Source organism: Mangifera indica, chromosome 14 (assembly GCF_011075055.1).
Source record: "Mangifera indica cultivar Alphonso chromosome 14, CATAS_Mindica_2.1, whole genome shotgun sequence".
Taxonomy (NCBI): domain Eukaryota; kingdom Viridiplantae; phylum Streptophyta; class Magnoliopsida; order Sapindales; family Anacardiaceae; genus Mangifera; species Mangifera indica.
The window spans coordinates 2,501,708-2,514,542 of NC_058150.1; the positions used below are offsets into that span (position 1 = coordinate 2,501,708).

At 33.0% G+C, this 12,835-nt stretch overlaps 2 protein-coding genes across 2 annotated transcripts; both read right to left on the reverse strand.

The window, feature by feature from the left end:
* Positions 1-257: 257 nt before the first annotated feature.
* Positions 258-6,013, reverse strand: LOC123195564 (4-coumarate--CoA ligase-like 6). Its single transcript, XM_044609346.1, has 6 exons — positions 4,852-6,013; positions 3,451-3,640; positions 1,941-2,086; positions 1,675-1,742; positions 869-971; positions 258-582 (listed from the first exon to the last, which is right to left on the reverse strand). Exons 1-6 carry the CDS (start codon positions 5,926-5,928, stop codon positions 463-465), a joined length of 1,704 nt encoding a protein of 567 aa, XP_044465281.1. The 5' UTR covers positions 5,929-6,013; the 3' UTR covers positions 258-462.
* Positions 6,014-7,201: 1,188 nt separating this feature from the next.
* Positions 7,202-9,908, reverse strand: LOC123195811 (phosphoribulokinase, chloroplastic-like). Its single transcript, XM_044609653.1, has 5 exons — positions 9,096-9,908; positions 8,213-8,297; positions 8,049-8,133; positions 7,724-7,968; positions 7,202-7,633 (listed from the first exon to the last, which is right to left on the reverse strand). Exons 1-5 carry the CDS (start codon positions 9,662-9,664, stop codon positions 7,382-7,384), a joined length of 1,236 nt encoding a protein of 411 aa, XP_044465588.1. The 5' UTR covers positions 9,665-9,908; the 3' UTR covers positions 7,202-7,381.
* Positions 9,909-12,835: the final 2,927 nt, after the last annotated feature.

A 12,835-nucleotide genomic window follows, 5' to 3' on the forward strand; every position in this document is an offset into this window, starting at 1 on the left:
AGCAAGTAGTGAATTACAATTTACATACAATAACTTGAGTTTGCATCCTCTTTTTGAATAAAGAAATTATCAAAAATGTTTGTTTGCTAGATGCCTAGATTTCTGGTTTCATGCCAAATATTGTTTCTTTTTCGTCCTCAAATGCTAGTTTCTCTACCTCCTTAATTATGAAAACTGCAACTTCATTATCATCATCATTTCTACATAATTGTGACAGTTGCAAGAAAGAAGCAGAGCAATAAGAAAAAGAAGATGGATGAAGACAGGAATATTCTAGCACTTGTACTAGATTTTATTATTATTGGTTCAATTGATAAGTTCAAGCAAACCAATACACTGAATAAGGTAGAATACCATTTATTCTGGATTTGGTTTTGGAATTTGGATAGCAACAGGGCATCTTCAAGAACTTTAGGAAAAGTAGAATTCACTTTCCTTATTCTGGATTTCAGCTTGAAAATTTTAAAGTCTAGAAGCAGGAGTGAGAGAGTTTCTGAGTTCTCTTCGAAGGATTTTTCCAGCTGGCGACTTTGGTATGGCGTTCACAAAAACTACCCTTCTCACCTTCTTGTATGGAGCAACCTGTCAAAATGGAGACACACATTGTTGAATGTTTTAACGGGTTGTTCACCATGGGACACCATTGTGCAGAAATCAAGTCTCTGGCACAAACACATCTTAAACAGTCTAATTAGTGCATCAAGGGATTTGAAAACAAAATCACTTTATCAATTTAGTTCTGATACTCTATTAAGTACCATTTAGCCTAAAAGCTAAGCCAATAATAGTATTTATCTTGAAGGAGATCTATTGATGCCTCCTTAAATATGAAAATATGTTCATAGAAATCACTAAACTAACAGCTAACCTTTTGAGCTAGGTATTTGATAACAGCCGTCTGGGTTAGTTTGCTTCCAGGCCTTCTTACTACAAATGCCACTGGTATCTCTCCAAGTTCCTCATCCATGGCACTGAATTGCAGACAACACAGAGTGGTGGATAATATCTCAAAATAAGAATAAAATAAAATAAAATATCATGAGCATAATTTATGGAGCGTTTTGACCCCAGGAGGCAGAAATCATTCTCAGATGATTAAAGCTTATTTATCTGCATTCACGGGTATCAATTGATATCAAAAGCATGAAGTTCCCATGGTTCTAACTTCAACGAAGTGACTCACATACATGTACTCTGTAGATGATCAATGCTTGCCTTAAATTATACTCCGCTCAAACCTAGTCATACCTCACATAGGGTGGCTTTTTAAATCAATGTGCTGAAACATGTTCCATCTAAGACTAGTTTCTCTATGAAAAACTAGACAAATCCTTCAAAAGGTTCTTCAAATGAAAGGGAAAATGTCATGGAATTGTAATATGATAGTGCTACATTTTACTAGCCAAGAGAGACTAGGAAACATAGGAGCGAACTAGAAAAATCCTTTTTCACGCTATTTGTCCTGTCTATAACAACATAAATCATTAAGTTTGCCTGGCTCAGAGGGTATCTGTTTGGGCAATTATCACTTCTTGTTAGTGTAACTTAGTAAGCTTACAATTACAATTCATAATATTGTAAGGTTGCCCATTCACAGTATAACTTACTTTATCCCACACCATTCTTATAATGCTCTCTACTGAATGTCAAAATGCAGTATGTATTAATACTTACGCTGCTACTGCAACATCAAGTATCTCAGGATGGCCAATCAGTACAGCCTCCAGATCAGCAGGAGCAATCTGCAGAGAGTTCATGTTGTAAATCACAAATACACATTTTCACAACCATATCAAAGTCAAGTTTGCAAGATACATCAAAGTTCTTAAACAACAATGTCCTAATCTTATGGAACAAGTTTAATTAGCTAATTCACATTATTAGTCATCATGCCAGACAGATATCAAAACAATTAGATGCCGTGGATTAAAATTTTATACCTGGAAACCCTTGTACTTGATAATCTCTTTCACACGGTCAATTACATATAGATACCCATTCTGATCAAAATAAACAATGTCTCCAGTATGTAGCCAACCGTCATTATCAATAGTTGACCTAGTTGCATCCATGTTATTCATGTATTCTGACAGATTGTAGAAGCTTATCAGATCACAGTGAAATTAAGAAAACCCAACATCATGGTAGCGAGATATTATGATGCAAATTAACTATATATTTATGACCAAGAATGAAATTTATAGGATCAGCACATTGTGAAGAGCATTCGATGCTAATAGATGACCGAAATGGGGAGCTTTCAAGGTACATGGCTGTTTGACACTTAAAAGGTGAGAGAATACAGATAAGAGTGAACTTCAAAAAGAGAGAGAATCAATTATTGAAGCAAAAGAAAGTGATGATGCAAAAGAACAGAGGTTGCAAAACATAAATATAAAGTTTTTGAGCAACTTTGAAAAAAACTCTACAAAATAAAGTAATGCCAAATGTCTAATTCCCACCCAAGGTATAGTAAAAACCCAAAGCGACATTTATTAACTTTTAAAAACTCAAATACACACTCATTCATTAGTTTTAGTTGTTATAGTTGGGGGTAAAATCATCATTTACAAATTTTTATTTAACAAATAAAAGTTTTTTTTCCCCTTTAGTTTTAAAAATTAATTATTTCCCCTTAACTCAAACTTTGAAACATTATATTTACACCCCAAAAACTTCATTCCATCTTTCTTGAGGTCGTTCTTCTAGATGTTCCTCTCCGGTGGCATTTTCCCTCCCTCCATGGTGGTTTCCCAGAGTAGAAACCAGTGAAAATTCGACCAAAGTGGTTAGATTTCTCACACAAATTTGTGCAAAAATCACATAGATCCTTGTGACAATTTATATGTCAGCAATGCACAGATCAATCTCACATCATTGCACGAATGATGCTCATATCTATGCAACACTGTCTGATAATCTGTGCATTGTCAACACATGGATCTATGTGATTTTTGCACAGATCCGTGTGAGAAAATTTGACCATTTAAATCGAATTTTTGATAGTTTTCAAACAAAAAAACCCCCATGGAAAGAGGGGAGATGCCACCGGAGAAAAGCACCAAGAAGAACAATCTCTAGAAAGATGGAATGAGGTTTTTTGGTGTAAATGAAATGTTTTAAAGTTTGAGGTTGTAAATGATTAGTTTTTAAAACTAAGAGATTCAAAAGAAATCATTTTTTTATTTAAATAAAAATCTCTAAATTATGATTTTACTTTTTACTATACCATAAAAACTAACAAATGTATAAATATTTAAGTTTTTAAAAATTAACGAACATCACTTTAGATTTTCATTATAGCTTGGGTGAGAATAAGTCATTTGGCCAATAAACTAATAACAACATTTATTGCAACTACAAAATTTTGAAAAAGATAGACCAAATAGGAATGGGCTGTTTTTTTCAATAAGTTATAATTTAAAGTAAGAAAAAACTCGATGAAATCACCTTTCATTATTCCTGGCCCTCGTAGCAAAAGCTCACCACTAAGGCCCGGTGGCAATGAGGAGCCATTCCTCCAATTCACTACTTTAGCTTGCATATTTGGAGCCAAAAGCCCAACTGATGCATATTTACGGAACTTTCCTGTATTGAAGCCACGTGTCCCTACTGCGGTCGACTCGGTCATGCCATATCCCTACAAAAAAAGACAAATCACACCTCAGAATTTCTGAAAATGGAAAAGCCAGCCTAACCCGCTAGAAACAGAAAGGAGATAAAACGGAAAGAAACAAATGCCATCAAACGAAGAACACACGGGGTGTTTGATTTATAATGTTTTATTATTAAAATAAAAAAATTATTTTAAATATAAATTATTTAAAATATAAATAATTATTATATTTAATAAATATAAATTATTATTGTGTTTGGTTAAAGGTAATAAAATATTATTAATAAATTATTTTACTTAAATATCTTTGAATATAATTATTTTAAAATATTTTTTATATTATTTATTATATTAATTAAAAATAAATTTATTTTTATCTCAAAAAATTAATAAATAATAATATAATTATAATAAAATCAAGATTATTTTGATAATTTTTAAATACTTAATATAAATATGATAATCAGATTACTACTTATATTACCTATTACATCAATATTGATAATAGAAGATTACATAATCTTCTATTATTGATAAATTAAACAAAAAAATAAAAAATAAATTACTAAAGTACTGTTAAAAAACTAGAACCAAAACGGCCGCTCAGTGTTTGCATGAATGCCTAGCCTCTCCAAATATTTCAACATGCTAATTTTAAAGAGCCCAATTTTCAACCAGAAAATGAAATTTTGTACTTTAATATTGTCCGGAGTGTATATCACTGTATTCGGGCTGCCATATTCAAATAAAAAAAGCAACACTAGTCATTTTGCTACTCCCTGTTGGGTGCTCGGTTAAACGTTTATTTGATTAATAAATAATAAAATATTTTAATATTTTTTATTATCAATAATAATAATAATAATACAATAAATAAAAATAATTATTATATTTATTTTAAATATTAAAATATTATTTAATAATTGTAATTTTATTATATCAATGTTCTAATTAATTGATTTTATTTTTAATTAACACAATAAATAATATAAAATATATTTTAAAATAATTTTAAGTAAAATAATATATAAATATTTTTTATTATTTTAATCAAATACAATAATTATTTATAATTACTCAATTTTATCAAATATAATATTAATTTATATTTAATAATATTTAAAATAATTTTTTAATTATAATAATATAACATTTCATCAACCAAACAAGCTTAAATGGAGCAAAATTGTTTTCCAACAAGTTCATCAAGTCTGATGAAACTAATTTCAACATACCTGAATTAGGTCTACATGATGGAGAAACTGTACAAAGTCCTCTATTATTTTCCCACTCAAAGGAGCTGCCCCGCAAGAAACCTGCTTCAAACTCTTGAAGCTTTTTCCAGATCGAGTCTTTGCCACCTTCACCAGTGCCATCATTATCGGTGGAACAGCCGGAAAATGAGTCACCTCATACTCGTCAATCACTCTTACCATCTCATTAACATCAAATTTCCTCATGACAACAATGCTAGACCCCAGTGACAACAGTCCCAAGACAAAAAGAGATATCCCATATATATGGAACATTGGTAGAGCTGCTAAATACACATTCTTCCAAGTGAAACCGTCGTATTGCGAGGCCTCAAACCGGACAAAAAGCTCAACCGCAGCTATAAAATTCTTATGTGTTAAAACAACGCCTTTGCTAGGTCCTGTAGTTCCCGATGAATACAATATTGCTGCTGTATCATCTTGCCTAATCACTGGTTTCTTAACCAATTCATCATTCCCCGATATAAGCTTATAAAAATCTGAAAATGCAACATCTTCACAACCAGTACCCACATTTTCCGGTACAGCAATAACACTCAGGCCCAAAGACTTCAACTTTTCAATATTGTCATGAACAGTGAACACTAAACGGACTTTACATTCAGCAACCTGTTTCTTAATTTCCGAGACCGTACTCAAAGGGTTGATAGTAGACACAACCGCACCCAAGTACAAAACCGCCAAGAAAAGGACAGGAAAGTAAACAGAATTAGGCAAAAGAAGCAAAACGACATCACCTTGAGAAATACCGAACCGGTGAAGAGCAGAGGCCAGGGTCTTCACCAAAGGGAAGAGCTGTGAGTAGGAAATCGAAAACCCAGAAGAGGAATCAATGAGAGCGGAAAAGCCATTGTGTTGGTGGGAAAAAATGAGGGAAACAACGTCAAGAAAAGGGTGGGTTGGGAGATGAACGGAGGGAAATGTGCTGTGGCAAATTCCGGTTTCAGGGGAGTACCAACGCGGATAAGACGTTTGTTTTTTGGTTTCTGAGGAGCTGAAAGGCAGTTCAGAATTTTCTTTATTATAAATCGAAGTCATTTCGATAACCAATGCGAAGCCGCGGAGTGAGATGAGAGCAGAGGAGAGGAGCAAGTTTTGTTCGGCGTTCGCTGCGTTATTTTTCTGGAGGGCTGGCATGTTTAAATAGGGTGGATATATTTTTTAGTGCATAAGTTTAACCATGGTAGTCGTTAACACGTGCCTGTGCTTTCAGCTGACAGTCTTTAAAGTTGACGGAACCCCTGCCGTTTCAGCGTCACGTTTTCCGTATTGATGGTAATTTCCGATGAATTATTTTCTATACAATAATTAATTATTACTTAAAATCTTAATTTTGTATTTTATTTGGTAAATATAGGGAGATAAAAATAGTCTTATTAATGTAGCGCTTTTAATGACAAATAATGAATACTTATTAACGTATTTAAAAGTGTGTATTTATTACATTACTTTTTTTATTAACTACTGATTAATATAAAAATAACCCAAAGGCACTACCTCTAATATATACGGATTAGTTATACGAATTGTGTATAGCCAACAACCGTATTATTTACGGGGCCAATTCACGACACAATACAAACAAACCGTATGTAGCCAGCAATCACACTATTTACGGGTCAAGTAAAAAATCTTTTATTTGAAAAATGAGAAGAGTAACTCTTGTAGACAGAAGGCTTGTAGTTCGATCCTGCATGGGGAAATTTTCTTTTCCTTTCATTATTATTCGTATTACAACGCACTCAAAAATTAGTAAAACTGGCGAAATATTAAAACTTTTAAAATAAAAGTTTAAATTTAAGTCTTTGTCACGTTTATGAAACTTTAACTTATCCGATATAACGATTATAGATTTAATCATTATACCTTAAATTTGTCTAATAAATACGAATAGAGTTTTCAATTATAAAAAAAAAAAAAAAAAATCCTTGCTAGTTACGACTCTTTCCCATAATATCTTGAGCAAACAATGATGATTTCTATTATTATAGAACCATTTTTACCATTTTTCATAATGTCTTCAATAATAATTAAAAAACAGTCAACTCACACCCAGTTGAGGGCATGTGATCCTCGAATTTTCTATAATAATACGATTCCCACCTTTCAGCTATGTAATTACTCATGTAAGTCCAAACTCCAGTCCAATAAATTCAGAATTGTCCAAAGACTAGTGGATGGCACCTGTATCATTAACTGTTACACTTTAAATGGATAGAATTGGATATTGAGAGGTTATTTTGCTGATGCCAGAGCATGGGAACTGATTAACTAATATTAAAAAAAAAAAAAAGTGAGAAAAAGATTTCAATTTTCTTCTTAAACTTGATTTCTGCCTTTGCTTCTCTTATATTAACAAGTCTCCACGGATTACAACAGGAACAAATACATACAAAGGAGTGACTTCTGACTTCTGAGGAATCGCCTAACACTCTACCCAAAAAAGAAGAGCCTCGATCGGTGCCTTGCTCTATATACAAGGCAGTCCTTTTTAAGCTTTAGTAGCTTCTACCGGAGCCGCAGCCTTGGCTGCGACGATTTGTTCAAAGAGATCTCTTATTTTCAACCCAATAATGGTTTGGAAGAGACCTGTTCCATTGTTACTTCCAGGGAAATCTGCATGCTTCAACATTTGCTGGGTGACTTCTCCATAGAACTTGGTAGAAATGTTGCTCAGATGGCTTTCCACGTAAATGAGCTCATCTAATCTGTCAAACTGCCCATCCATCTCTAGAACAGACACCTATGATGAACACAAAACACATATTTATTTTGAACTTTGCCCACTATGACATTAAATCCTGAATCCATCCAGAAGATTTAAAGTGATTACCTCATGGCCGAAATAAGTTTCGGGGCCATAGAAGAATTTGATGCCTGGGTATGAACAAGTAAGCTTCCTTCCACAGGGAATCCATGAGATGGTGGAGCCTTCATCAAACAGATAAACTGGGCTGAAATACTTCGCTCCTTCTTTCATTATCAGCCTGACTCTCAAAACCTTCCCTTCATTGTCACCAGGAATCAGCTGAGTTGGTAGCACTTCAATCACTGCATCGGCATATTGCTTTTGTGGATCTGCAGCAGCAATTATATTAACCAAACACATAATAAATTGAGCTTCAGTAGATCGCATTAAGGCAACATATAGATTTTACCAATATAGCCATCGAAATCTGGCTTTCGAGCTTCGATGCTAGCTTTGATGCTCTCGAGGCTGTGCCCACGCTCTGCCATGTCCCTCTGCGAGGATTGTAACAGTGTCATATTGCAGGATTTTAACGAAACCCAATTCATTTTATGTGTAAGAGACCATTGTTACCTGAATTTTCCATGCAAATTTAACCTCATTGCTAATGTCCAAATAAATACTGAAGTCCAAGAGGTCTCTCACACGTTGATCAAACCTTCATATTTGTGCCAATTTATCAAGTTAAAATGCATTATATATGCAACCTTTAACGTTTTATATTATAAGCATATTAATAAAGGTATACAAATATGGTAAATAAGGAATTAAAAAAAAAAAGAATAAAACTAAGTGTATATTTTTTTTTTTTTTGCCTACAATAGATACATAGATGATGTGTCATTATGTGATTAAAAGACTATAAATTAAAATAATAGAGTATATTTATACCCAATTATATCTTTAAAAGTGTGTGCTTATAATATGCTAAAAGGAAGGGCTATTAGTTCAAGCTTGGAAAGTAAGACAAAGCTATTTGAAGTTTATCTAATTAGAATTGGGTTAAAGATTGAATAAAAACATCTTATTTAAAGTAATATATACACTTAGTTTTAAATACTTAATTAGAAATCACATCATATAACAAGGTGATCTCAATTATATGATAATGTATTATTTGAATTCTCAATTAAATATTCAAAATTGGCTTCATATGCTTATAATGTCTAGGTATTTTGTTCATGTTCATGGTCTTGACATGAAGCATATTGCCAAGAGACTAATGATTTTAAATGGAATAGGCCAAAATATCATAAAAGGCCATAAAGGAAAACGTGACAAACTCAAACCGCTGAACATTCAATGCCATTCCAGATTCCTCGCCCATACAAATAATCTCTCTCTATCAGAATTACAATTCACAGTTTCACAGTCTAAATTCCAACCGTCGAAGTAAAAATCAACTAACCGAAACATTCATGTCAGATTCACGGAATCTTGAGTTCAGTGCACTTACATTGGATGCAAACCTTCAATGACAAGAATTTTTGGAGGTTTGATGAGCTCAGGAGGATCCAAGAGACCAGTGACATGATTATAAATAGGCTTTTCAACCGCAATGCCATCCTTTAAAGCTTTAACTTGCTCATACATGAGATCAAAATTGTTGGCTCGAGGGTCAAGAGCCGTGACGCCCTTCTGTTTTCTTCCATTTCTATCAAGAGAATGATAATCGTCTAAACAAATGACAGTTGTGGTGTCACTGATGAGCGTGTTGGAGTCAGGATTGCCGCCCTTTGGTGGCTCAGCTCCACCACCGAAAACACTGGTCAACCTCCTCATGAAGGTGCTCTTCCCACAGCCGGAATCCGCTGCCAAGCCGATTACAATCGTCTGCGAATTCCCCGCTGCGCATGTGATAACGCACGTGTTACTCCCACCTCTCTTGCTGCCACTCCTCCTGCTACCTCTAAACAAAACTAGCCGCCTTTGGTGAAAACTAAACTGGGTTTTAACTGTTGTTGGCGTGTAGATTGAGCATGTTGAGTTCAAAGATTGTGTTGTGTTCACTGTACAAACGGCCATCTCTTTCTCTTCTTTTGAATTCTCTGGTTTCCAAAGGAATTTTGGAAATGGACCTCTTTTAGCAGTAGGTTAACATGACATGAGGCTTTTTACTGGATTCTTTCCATGGGAAAATTTGGGACACAAATGAGAGGAAGAGGAAAAGGGTTGATGACAGAAAACAGATGACAGTCTATTTGGACGGAAAGAAAGAAAGAAAAAGGGAAAACATTTGTTTTCTTTTTCAATTTGTGATCAAAGGCTGATGTGGGGTTTTTGTTTTTGTGCATGGGATTCTGAGACTACCCTTGAATTTGGACAAATTGGGAGGTGATATTAAGGAGTGAAAAGGTGGAACATAGAGGGGTTTGTTTGAATAGTATAGGGATGAAATTGTAATTTAAAAAAATATTTGTTTGTAATATTTAGTATTATTGAATGGAAAAGATTGAACTGTTGATGAGTTGATGGCATTGTGACAACAAACAGAGGCACAGTGAAGGAAGGAAAGCCTGGTGGGAAGTTGGAGTTTTGGATACTTTGGAGGACACTTGGCGGGAGAATGGTGGCTGCTTAAAGATTAGAAGTTTAGGGTGTGGAGTGGAGGAGATATGGAGCCTTGCCATTCAACTCAATCTTTTGGAATTGAGTGATAATCTCTTTTACCCTCAGAAGACACTTAGCGACAAATGATGAAAATCCCCAATTATTAAAGTATATGTTTGAGATTTATTGGTAATATATTAAAATTAAATATTTTAATTATCTAATATAATAATTATTAAATTAATTATTAAATTCAAAATTTTACTTATTTAATATGATTGGTTATTAAATTTAAAGTTTTAATTATTTAATGTAATTAATTATTAAATAAAAAATTTTATCTATTAATATAATTAATTTAATTTTAAAAAGATAATTTAATTCAAATGAAATGGCACACAAGATTAGGCCCACCAGCAGCAGCTTGCGGTTTTAATTTGAGGCAAAACGGTTAATTTGTTGTGGGAACCACTAAATCGAATGTACCAATGGTACGTAGGATTTGGGAATCTCATTATAGTTTAGTGATTTGAAATGATTAAATAAGGCTACAGGACAGTTTTCAAATCAAATTTTAATACAAAAATATATATATATTTACGAAATTTTAAATATTTATTTATCAGTAAATTATTATTAAAAAAATTTTATTAAAAATAAAGATAAATTCATCATTTGATCATTAAATCTTAAAATTTTATATCATTTTCCTTTTTTAATTTAGAAAACAATAAATTTTTTTAAGATTAAATTTTAAAAAAATCATTTTTTCCCATAGGGTTTCAAAATTCATTTTCCATTTTTTGGTGATCGACTCTAACCGAGCTATCTTCTTCCCCTGCTGTTGATGATGGATGATACTACCCTATTGATGTCTCCAAAAGACAAATCATCTGATTTGTCTTGACAATAACGAAGATGAGGTCTTAGTCGTCGTTATCTAGATTCAAACAAACATCTTGAGGAGAAAAGTGATTTTTTTCAAAATTTAATCCTAAGAAAAATTGTTAGTTTTTCAAACCGAAGAAGAAAAATGATACAAATTTTTAAAATTTTAAAATTTTGTGATAAAATAATAATTTTATCTTTATAGAAACTTTTAATAGTAGTTAGTCTATAAATAAATATTTGAGTTTTTAAAACTTTACAAAATGTATTTATCTTATATTAAAACTTGGATGAAAATGGTCATTTCGCCAATTAAATAATTATAAACTTGGGTGGTTTACAAAGGAATTTTGCAAGTGGAATTTCGGAAATGGAGCTCTTTTAGCCCTAGGTTATCATGACATGAGGCTTTTTATTAGATTCTTTCCGTGGGAAAATTTGGGACTCAAATGAGAGGCAGAGGAGGAAAAGGGTTGATGACAGAAAACAGATGGCAGTTTGTTTGGATGGAAAGAAAGAAACAAAAAGGGAAAACAATTTGTTTTCTCTTTCAATTCGTGATGAAAGGCGAACGTGGGGTTTTTGTTTTTGTGTATGGGATTCTGAGACTACCATTGACTTTGGACAAATTGGGAGGTGATATTTAGGGAAAAGGAGGGACATAGAGGGGTTTGATTGAATTAGTATAGGGGTGAAATTGTAATTTAAAAAATATTTGTTTGTAATATTTAATATTATTGAATGAAAAAAGATTGAATTGTTGATGAGGTGATGGCATTGTGATAATAAACAGAGGCATGGAGAAGCAGGGGGAAGCTTGGTGGGGTATTCTTGGAGTCTTGGATATTTTGGAGGACACTTGGCGGGAGAACAGTTGCTGGTTAAAGATTAGAAGTTTAGGGTGTGGAGTGGAGGAGATATGGAGCCTATGCATTGCCATTCAATTCAATTTTTTAGGAGAGACTCGTAAATTTGTATAGTTTTAAAGTTTTTATTTTACTTTTAAAAAAAGTTTAAATGATAAAAGATAAAAAAATTTTATCATAAAAATATATATTTGAAATTTATTAATAATATACTAAAATTAAATATTTTACTTATTAATATAATAATTATATCATATGATTTGATTTGATTTGTTATGTTTCTGTCCCAATTTCCCATCATATGATTAAATCCACGTATCAAAATTCTTTGACTTCAGAATAAGTGGATTTGACTTGTGTATTCATTTGACTTGTGATGCTTTTGTCACAATTTCCCATCATATGATTAAATCCACGTATCAAAATTCTTTGACTTCAGAATTCGAATGTATTCTAGTTAAGCCATCATGCTCAGCTCGAGTGTGTTCATTTCTCTGAACAATTGCAGGGAGACTGTGCAACTCAAACCGGCAGCGCCGGCGAGCATATTTGCATGCTTTCTTTCCACGAGATCAATGCATCTAGTTTGATGTTCCAGAGAAAATTTTGGAGTCTGCACGGTAAAATCAGCCCGTACTTCGAATGTTTGGTTCGCAACATCTTTGAAAAGCAGGTGGCAGGTTGTTTCTGAGAATCTAATTCTTGGAGCCACGTTTCTTCACCAATAAAATGGTGGTAGGTTTGCTTTCGGAAACCTAATCATTGGAAACCCAGTGGGGCCGCCGAAAATAATAAATATGAAAGCTGCAGGGCCAAAGGGCCATTTTTAACTGAAGTTTACATGTATTTTCAAAATTTAAAAATATCATTAGTCCATTTCAAATCTTAATTA